At 41.0% G+C, this 14,711-nt stretch overlaps 1 protein-coding gene across 50 annotated transcripts in view; it reads right to left on the bottom strand.

The window, feature by feature from the left end:
- Nucleotides 1–14,711, bottom strand: part of ABI3BP (ABI family member 3 binding protein) — a 300,988-nt gene that overhangs the window by 53,683 nt on the left and 232,594 nt on the right. For 45 of the 50 annotated variants that reach the window (XM_086409787.1, XM_086409340.1, XM_086409351.1 and 42 more), the window contains 2 exons: nucleotides 12,622–12,687; nucleotides 9,509–9,583 (listed from right to left, as the gene is read on the bottom strand). In XM_086409787.1, coding sequence (XP_086265913.1) covers nucleotides 9,509–9,583; nucleotides 12,622–12,687 — 141 coding nt within the window. The remainder of the gene's footprint in view (nucleotides 1–9,508; nucleotides 9,584–12,621; nucleotides 12,688–14,711) is intronic. The other 5 variants (XM_086409524.1, XM_086409674.1, XM_086409685.1 and 2 more) reach the window with 1 other exon arrangement.

Genomic DNA, 14,711 nt, shown 5'->3' with positions numbered 1-14,711 from the left:
CATGTACACTCACACACAGGTACACACATATGCACACATGTACACTTTGTTGTACAGTAGAAACGCAAATTGTAAAGCAACTGTCCTCTAATAAAAAAATAAAACTTCTAGTTCGCACAAGTCTTTGGAGCGCCATTCTAGTCACCACGTAGGATGCTGCTTGATTCATAAATTGCTGAATGCATGCTGTGATAAGTCGCTTGAGTTGTGTCCAACTCTTTGTGACCCTATGGACTGTAACCCACCAAGCTCCTCTGTCCAGGGAATTCTCCAGGCAAGAATACTGGAGTGGGTTGCCTTGCCCTCCTCCAGGGGATCTTCCCCACCCAGGGATCGAACCTGGTCTCTTACCATCTCTGGCACTGGCAGGCAGGTTCTTTACCACTAGCACCACCTGGGAAGCCCAATAAAGCCAGTTAAATCATCAAATTTACTTGGCTGAATTTTTTTTTTTTTTAATGCTTCTCTTTTGCCTCACAATGACTCTGACTTTAGCTCTCAGGTCCTATACTCTGTATTTCAGGTGTCTGAAGTGCCACCACTGGGTGAGGGCTAAACAACCACGGCTGGCAAGCAGGTACCATGCAGTCATGCCACTGATATGTGGGAGTCAGAGAGAAAAGCAAGGATGACATGGTTTTCTAACCACGAATATGCAGATCCACCAAGTCACGGGCTGGTGAAATGGAGAACTTAGAATCTAAAACTCTGCAGGATTACTTTACGAATAAGAGAAAAAAATAGAAACATCCCTGGCCTCTTTTCTAATAAAGGGAGAAATAAGTCATTTTTTGTCATTTTCTGTATAGGTAGAGATGGAAGCATCATAGTATTATGATCCTTGTAGGTTAAGTACCCAAGTCAGCAGTGTCAGTTGCTAAACTGGATTTTGTCCAGCCTTCAGAACTAAAGAAAAGCCAGCAGTGGACGAGAACGCTGGGGAGAGCCCTGCCGAAGGCAGCTGTGGGACTCAGGGAAAAGGCACTGAACTGGGGACAAGAGACTGAAGTCCAGTTCTGGGCTTGGCTCCACCTGGCTGTGGTTTGCACGTCAGCCACTAGCATGTGAGCACAGGACCTGGAGGCCAGTGAACTTCTGTGGCCCTGAATTGAGGAGAGCCGATAAAGGCCAAAGCAAGCAGAGAGGCAATGGGAGGGCAAAGGAGGAAACCAGTAACAGATAGTGCAGAGAAAGAATCCTCAGAACTGACATCTGATGAGCCAGTCTGGCTCAGGCTGCAACGTGAATTGTTTCTCCCTCATGCAGGATTAATCCACTATTTTCTCAAGGGCAGCACTGGCTCTGAAAGCACCAAGACTTGAACTTCAATGTAAGCCCCCAATTGTCATACGGAAATTCTCCAAAAATCTCTTGATTTACATAGTTCACCCCTTAGCAATTTATTGTCAGAAATGAAGTAATGATTTTGGTATTTTTAACCATGGTAACAGAAACTTTGCAAACAAACACAGCACACTGGGAATTGATTTCCGAATGTATTCGAGACTGTTCCTCATGACCAAAAAGGAGTGGTGTTTATGGGTGATTGGTCTCCTCACCCACGTCTCAAGATCTCAGCACCTGGCTGCAAGGTCAGGGACGAAGGGCCAGCAGACTGGAAGATTTCGCTGCAGCTCAGACAAACACATTCCTCACCTGGGAGGCATCTGGGTTTTGGTTGTCAAGCACACTCCATGTGGGTCCAGTGAAGTGTGGATTCCTCATTAGGACAGAATGGAGCAAAGAAAGGAGTCTGGGATTCAGGTATTAACATATCTGCCAAACCACATGTGCCAAGGGGGTTTCCAAACTATACTTTGCTGGCACACGTGGGCCTTCAAGAAATGTTAGTTGAAAGAAAGAACAGTTGCACAACTCAGCAGCTTTCTTCTACGGTGAGAAAGGTGGAGACTATCTGGCAAAGGATGGGTGATTTTTTCTGTCAAAGGTCAGAGAGTAAATATTTTCAGCTCTGCAGGCCATACTGTCTCTGTCACAACTATTCAGTCCTGCCACTGTCTTGTGAAAGTTTCTACAAAACCTTGTTTACGAAAAAGGGGCAGTGAACTGGGTCTGGTCTGTGGCATTGTACTTTGTGGGTCTCCCTGGTGACTCAGTGGTAAAAGGCTTCCCTGGTGGTTCAGTAGTAAAGAATCTGCCTGCCAATGCAGGAAACCCAAGAGATATGGGTTTGATTCCCAGGTCAGGAAGATTCCCTGGAGAAGGAAGTGGCAACCCACTCCAGTATTCTTGCCTGGGAAATCCCACGGACAGAGGAGCCTGGCAGGTTACAGTCCATGGGGTTGCAAAGAGTTGGACATGACTTCAGTTCAGTTCGGTCGCTCAGTAGTGTCTGACTCTTTGCGACCCCATGAATCGCAGCATGCCAGGGCTCCCTGTCCATCACCAACTCCCGGAGTTCACTCAGACTCACGTCCATCGAGTCAGTGATGCCATCCAGCCATCTCATCCTCTGTCGTCCCCTTCTCCTCCTGTCCCCAATCCCTCCCAGCATCAGAGTCTTTTCCAATGAGTCAACTCTTCGCATGAGGTGGCCAAAGTACTGGAGTATCAGCTTCAGCATCATTCCTTCCAAAGAAATCCCAGGGCTGATCTCCCTTAGAATGGACTGCTTGGATCTCCTTGCAGTCCAAGGGACTCTCAAGAGTCTTCTCCAACACCACAGTTCAAAAGCATCAATTCTTCAGTGCTCAGCCTTCTTCACAGTCCAACTCTCACATCCATACATGACCACAGGAAAAACCATAGCCTTGACTTAGCACACACATTTGTACTTTGTGCAATCCCCTGATCTAGGCATGCTTTTGCATCTCAAGTTGGTTATAAGCATGTGCTGCTGCTGCTGCTGCTGCTAAGTCGCTTCAGTCGTGTCTGACTCTGTTCGACCCCATAGATGGCAACCCACTAGGCTCCCCCATCCCTGGGATTCTCCAGGCAAGAACACTAGAGTGGGTTGCTGTTTCCTTCTCTAATGCATGAAAGTGAAAAGTGAAAGTGAAGTCGCTCAGTAGTGTCTGACTCTAAGCATGTCGAACATATCAATTAAGGTGAGATGTATCTCTGGAAACCCTGAAAAAGCAGACTGCTGGAAAAATGACCTACCTAAACTTCATTCTCTGAAGGTTACTTTCTAACTTTAAGGTGGAGAAATATTATACATATACATGTGAAATGAACATAAATCAGGTTAAATATCTATAATGATGTTATGAATTAAGAAACTTGGGTCAAGATAGTCTAAATATTGCTGGGTGTTTATGGCGTCATTGCAAGATTTGTATAGAGACCTAAAGAATCAAAGGTCCATAGTTTTAAGGCCTCAGAATCTTTCTCTTTTAGTTTTACAAAGGACCAACAGTAAATATTTTTATGCCTAAGACTATGAAGAACATGTCCTATACATCCTAAACACATCCTTTTATCAGCTGATTTTTTAAAATGTAAAATATATGTACTGAAAATTTCAGCAAGAAAAATTATAGTAAAATATATGTGAGGTGGATAAGAATCATACATATTCTAGGCAAAATGTCAAAGTTGGATGAAAAATCAGTTAACACGGAAATGTTGTTCTCATTAATACCCAATTGAGGCTAGAAGTGAGTGTGAATGAGACAATAGGGCTGGGTCAGAGAAGAAAAGAAATCTGATGTGAATACCTGCATTTCTATTAACAAGTCAGATTAAAACCATGCACAAAGTAAGGCAGACTCTTGTCTATAACCTGAAGAGAACAGATTTAAAAACTTCTTTTTCTCACCCATTTCTCAAAACATTATTCCCCAGGCAAATAATTTGAAAGCTGTTAGAACTTTCTTTCATAATATGCTATGTAATATCATCTGTGATTTGTATTTCATTTATTTTCTTTCTGGTCTTACTGTATTGGCTTACACTCCACTTCTGTTTTCAATGGAAGGGGAAAAAGTAGGAATCCCTACTTATATTCTTGATATTAGAAGAAAAATATTCAGTCTGGGAAATGAGATGTTAGCTGTAGGTTTTTCTCAGATGCCCTTTATTAGAGGGAGGAAAATTTCTTTTATTTCTAGTTTTCTGAGAGTTTTCAACACGGTGGTTTTTGAATTTTGTATCATGGCTGATTTTTTATTTATTGAGATGATCATATGATTTTTTTCCCCTTTGTTCTGTTAATGTGGTTCAGTTCAGTTGCTCAGCCGTGTCTGACTCTTTGCAACCCCATGGACTGCAGCATGCCAGGCCTCCCTGTCTGTCACCAACTCCTGGAGTTTATTCAGACTCATGTCCTTTGAGTCGGTGATGCCATCCAACCACCTCATCCTCTGTCGTCCCCTTCTCCTCCTGCCTTCAATCTTTCCCAACATCAGGGTCTTTGCCAATGAGTCAGTTCTTCACATCAGGTGGCCAAAGTATTGGAGTTTCAGCTTCAGCATCAGTCCTTCCAATGAATATTCAGGACTCATTTCTTTAGGATGGGCTGGTTGGATCTCCTTGCTGTCCAGGGGACCCTCAAGAGTCTTCTCCAACACCACAGTTCAAAATCATCAATTCTCCGGCACTCAGCTGTCTTTATAGTCTAACCCTTACATCCATACATGACTACTGGAAAAACCACAGCCTTGACTAGATGGACTTTTGTTGGCAAAGTAATATCTCTGCTTTTTAATATGCTGTCTAGTTTGGTCATAACTTTTCTTCTGGGGGCAAGCATCTTTTAATTTCATGGTTGCAGTGAGCTTCTGCAGTGATTTTGGAGCCCCCCCAAAAAGTCTGTCACTGTTTCCATTGTTTTCCCATCTATTTGCCATGAAGTGATGGGACCAGATGCCATGATCTTAGTTTTCTGAATGTTAAGCTTTAAGCCAACCTTTTCACTCTCCTCTTTTACTTTCATCAAGAGGCTTTTTAGTTCTTCTTCACTTTCTGCCATAAGGGTGGTGTCATCAGAATATGAGGTTATTGATATTTCTCCCAGCAGTCTTGATTCCCGCTTGTGCTTCATCAAACCCAGCTTTTCTCATGATGTACTCTGCATATAAGTTAAATAAGCAGGGTGAAAATATACAGCCTTGACATACTCCTTTCCTGATTTGGAACCAGTCTGTTGTTCCATGTCCAGTTCTAACTGTTGCTTCCTGACCTGCATACAGATTTCTCAGGAGGCAGGTAAGGTGGTCTGATATTCCCATCTCTTTAAGAATTTTCCATGCTTTGTTGTGATCCACACAGTCAAAGGCTTTTGCATAGTCAATAAAGCAGAAATAGATGTTTTTCTGGAACTCTCTTGCTTTTTCCATGATCCAATGGATGTTGGTAATTTGATCTCTGGTTCCTCTGCCTTTTCTAAATCCAGCTTGAACATCTGGAAGTTCTCGGTTCACACACTGTTGAAGCCTGGCTTGGAGAATTTTGAGCATCACTTTGTTAGCGTGTGAGATGAGTGCAACTGTTCAGTAGTTTAAGCATTCTTAGGAGAAGGCAATGGCACCCCACTCCAGTACTCTTGCCTGGAAAATCCCATGGACGGAGCAGCCTGGTGGGCTGCAGTCCATGGGGTCGCTGAGTCGGACACGACTGAGCAACTTCACTTTCACTTTTCACTTTCATGAATTGGAGAAGGAAAAGGCAACCCACTCCAGTGTTCTTGCCTGGAGAATCCCAGGAACGGGGAAGCCTGGTGAGCTGCGATCTATGGGGTCGCACAGAGTCGGACACGACTGAAGCGACTTAGCATAGCATAGCATTAAGCGTTCTTTGGCATTGCGTTTCTTTGGGATTGGAATAAAAACTGACCTTTTCCAGTCCTGTGGCCACTGCTGAGTTTTCCAAATTTGCTGGCATATTGAGTGCAACACTTTCACAGTACCATCTTTTAGGATTTGAAATAGCTCAACTGGAATTCCATCACCTCCACTAGCTTTGTTTGTAGTGATGCTTCCTAAGGCCCACTTAACTTCACATTCCAGGATGTCTGGCTCTAGGTGAGTGATCACACCATCGTGGTTATCTGGGTCATGAAGATCTTTTTTGTATAGTTCTGTGTATTCTTGCCACCTCTTCTTAATATCTTCTGCTTCTGTTAGGTCCATAACACTTCTGTCCTTTATTGTACCCATCTTTCCATGAAATATTCCCTTGGTATTTCTAATTTTCTTGAAGAGATCTCTAGTCTTTCCCATTCTACTGTTTTCCTCTATTTCTTTGCACTGATCACTGAGGAAGACTTTCTTATCTCACCTTGCTATTCTTTGGAAGTCTGCATTCAAATGGGTATATCTTTCTGTTTCTCTTTTGCCTTCTGCTTCTCTTCTTTTCACAGCTATTTGTAAGGCCTCTTCAGACAACCATTTTTCCTTTTTGCATTTCTTTTTCTTCGGGATGTCTTGATCCCTGCTTCCTGTACAATGTCACAAACCTCCATCTATAGTTCTTCAGACACTCTGTCTGTCAGAGCTAGTCCCTTGAATCTATTTCTCACTTCCATTGTATAATTGTAAGGGATTGGATTTAGGTCATACCTGAATGATCTAGTGGTTTTCCCTATTTTCTTCAATTTAAGTCTGAATTTCGCAGTAAGGTGTTTATGATCCAAGCCACAGTCAGCTCTGGGTCTTGTTTCTGCTGACTGTATGGAGTTTTCCTTCTTTGGCTGCAAAGAATATCATCAATCTGATTTTGGTGTTGACCATCTGCTGATGTCCATGTGCAGAGTCTTCTCCTGTGTTGTTGGAAAAGGGTGTTTGCTATGACAGTGTGTTCTCTTGGCAAAACTTTATTAGCCTTTGCCCTGTACTCAAAGGCCACATTTGCCTTTTACTCCAGCTATTTCTCGACTTCCTACTTTTGCATTCCAGTCCCCTATAATGAAAAGGACATCTTTTTTGGGTGTTAGTTCTAGCAGGTCTTGTAGGTCTTCATAGAACCATCCAACTTCAACTTCTTCAGCATTACTGGTTGGGGCATAGACTTGGATTACTCTGATACTAAATGGTTTGCCTTGGAAATGAACAGAGATCATCTGTCATTTTGAGATTGCATCCAAGTACTGCATTTTAAACTCTTGGTTGCTAGGATGGCTACTCCATTTCTTCTAAGGGATTCTTGCCCACAGTACTAGATATAATGATAATATGAGTTAAATTCACTCATTCCATTCCATTTTAGTTTGCTGATTCCTAAAATTTCAATGTTCACTCTTGTCATCTCCTGTTTGACCATTTTCAATTTGCCTTGATTCATGGACCTAACATGAATTTAGGTCCTATGCAATATTGTTCTTTATAGCATCAGACTTGACTTCCATCACCAGTCACATCCACAGCTGGGTGTTGTTTTTGCTTTGCTCCATCCCTTCATTCTTTCTGGAGTTATTTCTCCACTGATCTCCAGTAGCAGGTTGGGCACCTACCGATCTGTGGAGTTCATCTTTCAGTGTCCTGTCTTTTTGCCTTTTCTTACCGTTCATGGGGTTCTCAAGGCAAGAATACTGAAGTGGAAATTACACCAATTTGTTTGAATGTTAAGACAAACATCCTTTCCTGAGCTAAATATCATTTGGTTGCTATATGACAAAGAGATGTCCCACCCATATTTCCAATCAAGGCTCTCCTCAGCTGAGGCTGACCCTGAAGGAGCTGACAGTGGTATGCTGTCTACTGACCTTACTCCTTGCAGGTGGTCAGCCTGTTCTTCCCTGAGGGGGATCCCAATAGAGAAACACCAGAACATAGAACATGTGTAACACATTTTGATTGGGGATGTTAGTGGAGCAAGGAAAGGGGAAACAGCAAGATCAGCTTTGTTTATCTGTGCCCACCAACCTATTTTGATCAGCAACCAACTAATTAAACTGAAGAAGTCCTGGTAAAAGGTCTTCCTTTCAAAGCTAAGTTAGGTGAGTTATTACAAAGCTGACTTTATCTACACAAGAGGGTAACAGATGTCAATTTGTATCACAAGTAGCTCTGGAAAAAATTTTATACTACTGATAAACTAAAGCATAATCATGCTCTGTTTTCTCCCCAAAAGACAATTAACATAATTAACGTTTTCCTAGTGAGAATCACTGCTTGCTTATACTGAAGGTTAATGGCTTTCAAGTTCATCATAGCTGCTTGTTCTTTCACTTGCTCTGCTGACATAAATGCTTTCTTCTATTTTTACTTAGACAAACTCTGGGGAATTACTTTGAATATTCAGAAGGTGGCGTTGTTCACAGCCAGACTGTTTACATCAGACTGAGACACTACGTACTGCCTGGTCCCACTTGGGAAGAATAAAGGGAACAGCTGAGCACAAATAAATATTGGAATGCTTTTTTGCTTTTCATGAATCAGGAATTTATAGTATCTGTCTCATTAATTGAAGGAAAGTGAATTCCTAGAACTTCAGAATTGTAATAACCTAGTACAAAAACACATCCTAAATAAAAATCTAAATCATTTTTAGACTGAATATGTGTCTTCAGATACTATTCACATCTTTCTCATTAAGAAACAATTAATTATGGGTTGATTATATATACATATATATGCATTAAGCAAACTATGTTGTTTATGCACTTTTACATAAGCAGGCACAAGATCTGCATTATTTAAAAAATATTTCAAGGGAACAATGCAATCCCGTATTAAGGCATTTAATAACTACCATTTATCCACTGAGTGAGTTGAGTGAACTTTTATCAGTTATTTGTCCTAGTTATCTATATGATGTCCCATAGATAAGATTGGGGCAGGGAAATATCATTTAATCAAACTGAATGATTTGGAAATATGCTTGTAACCAGGGTGATCATTTGCTAATTGCTCTTCTCATTTAAAAAGCTTCCCTGGTGGCTCAGATGATAAAGCATCTGCCTACAATGCAGGAGACCTGGGTTTGATCCCTGGGTTGGGAAGATCCCCTGGAGAAGGAAATGGCAGCCCACTCCAGTACTCTTGCCTAGAAAATCCCATGGACAGAGGAGCCTGGTGTCCATGGGGTCGCAGAGAGTTGGACACGACTGAGCGACTTCCCTCTTCTTCTTCTCATTTAAATATCATATTCCAGGTTGCTAACAGATGTGGATCTTTTAAAAATATTATAATGGCACTTATGAAATTATAAACTTGAAAAACAATTGATAATTGCCTCAAAGACCAAACCTATATATGAAAATTTGAAGTTTTCCCTAATTTTGTAATCAGGGAAAAAGCTGTTTTGATATTTTAATTCATACTTAATCAGGATATTTTTAAGAATTAAGACTATATATTGTAGTTGATTTAGTGGACTGGGCTGAGAAAAGTAGAAAACTATTTGTTAATGTTTACAGAGACTTCTGAAGTTTTGATTTTGGAATGATTTATAATTTTCAGTTCTGTGAACTTCCAAAACTAGTTATACGAACTTCCAAAACTAGTAAAAAAAGAAATTTAAATGTGAATTTAACAAAATTTAAAAAACTGAATGAAAACATTTAGAGTTTGATAGGATCAAAAGGAAATAAATCTGTGATCATTACCTGCTCCTAGTCCATTCCCTCTGGGTGTCCCACTGGGTCTGGGTCTACTAGGTCTTGTAGTTGTCTTATTCAGAACTATAATAAAGTGGGAAATAAACAGTTTAGACTTTTTTTTTTTTTTTAGTTGAACATTTGCAGTCAAGGAAAATAAAGCTTCCCAGAGAACTGGAACTCATTTAACTGGCAACAAAAATGATGACTTACCAAAAACTAATGTTCACAATATAGAAATCACAATTTTGGTATGAAAATCATAGACTTGAATTTGAGACCTGAGTATATACTCTGAGGTGACCTGGTCTAAGTGGGAAATAGCTTGCTTCATTTATAAGCAGTAGATACATTTCAAAATGGGCTTCCCTAGTGACTCAGACAGTAAAGAATCTGCCTGCAATGCAGAAGACCCTGGTTTGATCCCTGGGTTGGGAAGAACCCCTGGAGAAGGAAATGGCAGCCACTCCAGTGTTCTTGCCTGGAGAATTCTATGGACAGAGGCAAATGGTGACTACAGTCCATGTGGTCGCAAAGAGTGGGACACAACTGAGTGACTAAACTTTCACTACTTTCACACTCAAAACTGGGACTGAAGAAGGATCAGGACTACATATGCCCAGTGAAAACCCAAAACTTGGTGTGCATTTATTTTGTGTATTATTGTTAAGGCCTTAATTCCTAACACGTAAGTTGGTGGTCCTTTTGGAGGAGTCTCTAGGTACACATCCTTCCTCATAATGCTGGTGTAAGTCTCATTAAACACATGATATGATAAAGCTTTTGAAATTTCTCTCCTGCTCTGTTGAGAGTCATAATAATACCAAAACATTGAAGTTGTCTGTCTTAGTCTCCATTTGGCAGAGTTTTTAAGGAAAAGCACTTAAGTATGTTGCAATTAAGAGAGTGAGCTCTGGAGCCAGACTGCTTGCCTTCGACTCCACCTCCTAGCCCTCCTTAAGCCTTAGCTTCCTAAGCCTGGCCTCACAGGACACATGGTAAGCACCCACTCACCATTAGGCATACTGTTATTGTTTCCTTATTTTGTAGAAAGGTTTAATATAACCAACGACACATGAAGTTCTCAACAGTTATCATGATACAAAGTCACATGGAGGTGTATTTTTTTTTTAACAAAGATTTCTGCACCTGTTACCTTTAAGAGTTGCAGGATTACTAAAAAAACTGTGAGTTCCTCCATAAACCAAAAGATATATATGTATTTGCTATTTCTTCCATGTTCCGAGAGATGTTCATCAGGAATAGTAGCTTATAAGCCATTTTTGACACTTAGAACTTTAAAACTTCTTAGAATCACAGAGGAGAAAAAGGACAGAAAACATCAGAATCTCTGGTCCAACTTGTACGTTAGACTAGGAGTGATTTACATGGATCAAATTAACCCCCAAGTTAACTTTCCCTAACAAGGTTCAGTGAGGGAGAGCCTAGATCTTTTGATGACTTTGGTCATTTTAAAGCATTTTCTGGGAACGCCCTGACGGTCCGGTGGTTAGGTCTCAGCACTTTCATTGCTGGGGCCTGGGTTCCATCCCTGGTTGGGAAACTAAGATCCTGCAAGACTGCAGAGTGGCCAAAAAAGAAAAGTTTTTTTCCAGTTTAACTATCATTTTACTTTTGATGCATACAACCTGTAAAATGTGTGTTTGCTTGTTTTTATATGAAGTGAAAGTCACTCATCGTGTCTGACTCTTTGCGACCCCATGGACTACAGACCATGGAATTCTCCAGGCCAGAATACTGGAGTGGGTAGCCTTTCCCTTCTCCAGGAGACCTTCCTAACCCAGGTAAAAGTATTCTTGCAGAACAAGAGCCTTTCATACTGGAAGAGATCGTCTTTCCTTAAAAGATAACATTTGAAACAAAATACATCATCAGATCAGATCAGATCAGTCACTCAGTCGTGTCCAACTCTTTGCGACCCCATGAACTGCAGCACGCCAGGCCTCCCTGTCCATCACCAGCTCCCGGAGTTCACTCAGACTCACGTCCATCGAGTCAGTGATGCCATCCAGCCATCTCATTCTTTGTCGTCCCCTTCTCCTCCTGCCCCCAATCCCTCCCAGCATCAGAGTCTTTTCCAATGAGTCAACTCTTCGCATGAGGTGGCCAAAGTACTGGAGTTTCAGCTTTAGCATCATTCCTTCCAAAGAAATCCCAGGGCTGATCTCCTTCAGAATGGACTGGTTGGATCTCCTTGAAGTCCAGGGACTCTCAAGAGTCTTCTCCAACACCACAGTTCAAAAGCATCAATTCTTCAGCGCTCAGCCTTCTTCACAGTCCAACTCTCACATCCATACATGACCACAGGAAAAACCATAGCCTTGACTAGACGAACCTTTGTTGGCAAAGTAATGTCTCTGCTTTTGAATATGCTATCTAGGTTTGTTATAACTTTCCTTCCAAGGAGTAAGCTATTGGTAATGTTATCTCTATAATTGCCATGGAAAACTGAAGGAGGGCGAGAGAGTGTGTGTGATTTAGGCAAAAATACTATTTTCAAAATGATGTTATATTGGTAAATTTCCATAGTAGTCTCTGAATCTGCTTATCCTTAAAAAATTTCAGTCAAGTCTTGTTGCTTCCATGGATTCATGATTACCTCTCCACTTACCCACAAGGATCAGAATTTTGTATGTAATTTATTTCAGTTTCGGGATATATAGCCCTCATTTGGTCATTTGGCTGTTTCAGTACATTCTTTTTTTGGTCATGCTGCACAGCATGCAGGATCCTAGTTCCCCAATCAGGTATCAAGTCTGCACCCCTTGCAGTGGAAGCTTGGAATCCTAACCACTGGACCACCAGGGAACTCAATACATTTTATATCTTCTTTTTTTCAGTTAAGTGTTAGTCACTCAGTCATATCTGACTCTTTGCAACCCCATGGACTGTAACCTGACAGGTTCCTCCATCCATGGGATTTTCCAGGCAAAATTACTGGAGTAGGTTGCCATTTCCTCCTCCAACGGATCTTCCCAACCCAGGGATCGAATCCGGGTCTCCTACATTGTAGGCAGACTCTTTCCTGTCTCAACAACCAGGGAAGCATATCTTCCTAGGTATGTTGATTATTTAGATCATCAGAAAGAGGAACAACTTACCAGGTCTGATGTGTGGTTTTTCAGGTGTTCTGGGCCTCATAGTAGTAGTATATAATCTATGTGGTGCTGAAACAGAGGAAACTCAGATTTAATAACCAAAGGAGTTTCAGTACTCTACAGACCAACAACTTACGCACTTTGCATGGAAGCATAAAGAACATTTTAAATCTGCAAGTATGCATTAGAGCATTGATGCTAAAGGAAAATGCATGTTTAGTTGCTCAGTCATGTCCCACTCTTTGTGACCCCATGGACTACAGTCCGTCAGGCTCCTCTATTCATGGGATTCTCCAGGCAAATACTGGAGTGGGTGGCCATTTCCTTCTTCAGGGGGTATTCCTGACCCAGGGATGGAATCTGGGTCTCCTGCATTGCAGGCAGATTCTTTACTGTCTGAACCACCAGGAAAGCCCACTAAAGGAAAATAAAGCAAGTGAAAATATGCATGACTGGAAATTAAAGATGCACATAGTCAAAGTAAGGTAAGGATTAGTCACCAATTAGTCTATGTTTTCAAGGGCATTTATTTCACCACATGGTTGCTTAATATGATAAACACAGAAGTCAATCATCTAACCCTCCATCCATCTATGTATCTGTCCATCTATCCATCAATCCATCCATCTATCTATTCATATTTCTCAACCAGAGAGTCATTATGGAGCAACACTTTGCTAAAGAAGATAAGTAATCATAATGGAAAAAAGAAAAATATTTTAGGTATGTAAGAAGAAAAGAGTAGAAACATGTGATCTCTATCAAATTGTCTTAGCTCATGAACCCTGTACTGAATAAATACTCACTTAGTGCCATTCATTAAAGCTTTGTGTGTTAGTTACTCAGTCATGTCTGACTCTTTGTGACCCCATAGGCTGTATGAGAGGCAAAAAGACAAGACACTGAAAGATGAACTCCACAGGTCGTTAGGTGCCCAACATGCTATTGGAGATCAGTGGAGAAATAACTCCAGAAAGAATGAAGAGATGGACCCAAAGCAACAACACCACCCAGTTGTGGATGTGACTGGTGATGGAAGTCAAGTCTGATGCTATAAAGAACAATATTGCATAGGACCTAAATTCATGTTAGGTCCGTGAATCAAGGCAAATTGAAAGTGGTCAAACAGGAGATGACAAGTGTGAACATCAAAATTTTAGGAATCAGCAAACTAAAATGGAATGGAATGAGTGAATTTAACTGAGATTATCATTATATCTAGTAATGTGGGCAAGAAATCCCTTAGAAGAAATGGAGTAGCCATCCTAGTCTGAGAGTTAGACCAAAAGTCTGAAATGTAGTACTTGGATGCAATCTCAAAAAACGAAATAATGATCTCTGTTCATTTCCAAGGCAAACCATTCAGTATCATAGTAATCCAAGTCTATGCCCCAACCAGTAATGTTGAAGAAGCTGAAGTTGAACGGTCCTATGAAGACCTAGAAGACCTGCTAGACTTAAAACCAAAAAAAGATGTCCTTTTCATTATAGGGAACTGTAATGCATAAGTAGGAAGTCAAGAAATAGCTGGAGTAACAGGAAAATTTGGCCTTGGAGTACAGAATGAAGCAGGGCAAAGGCTAATAGAGTTCTGCCAAGAGAACGCACTGGTCTTAGCAAACACCCTCTTCCAACAACACAAGGGAAAACTCTGCACATGGACATAGATGGTCAAAACTGAAATCAGACTGATTATATTTGCAGCCAAAGATGGAGAAACTCTATACAGTCAGCAAAAACAAGAAAAGGAACTGAATGAGGCTCAGATCATGAACTCCTTACTGCGAAATACAGACTTAAATTTAAGAAAGTAGGGAAAACCACTAGATCATTCTGGTATGACCTAAATCCAACCCCTTATGATTATACAGTGGAAGTGAGAAATAGATTTTAGGGATTAGATCTGATAGAGTGCCTGAAGAACTGTGGATGGAGGTTCATGACATTGTATAGGAGGCAGTGATCAAAACCATCCCCAAGATAAAGAAATGCAGAAAGGCAAAATGGTTGTCGAGGAGGCCTTACAAATAGCTGTGAAAAGAAGAGAAGCGAAAAGCAAAGGAGAAAAGGAAAGATATACCCATTTGAATGCA

This window comes from Bos grunniens, chromosome 1 (genome assembly GCF_055505025.1).
Source record: "Bos grunniens cultivar Pamir isolate PY7600 chromosome 1, Bosgru_T2T1.0, whole genome shotgun sequence".
NCBI lineage: Eukaryota > Metazoa > Chordata > Mammalia > Artiodactyla > Bovidae > Bos > Bos grunniens.
Note: the sequence above shows the minus strand (reverse complement) of the source record. Positions and strands in the feature narration are given on the sequence as shown.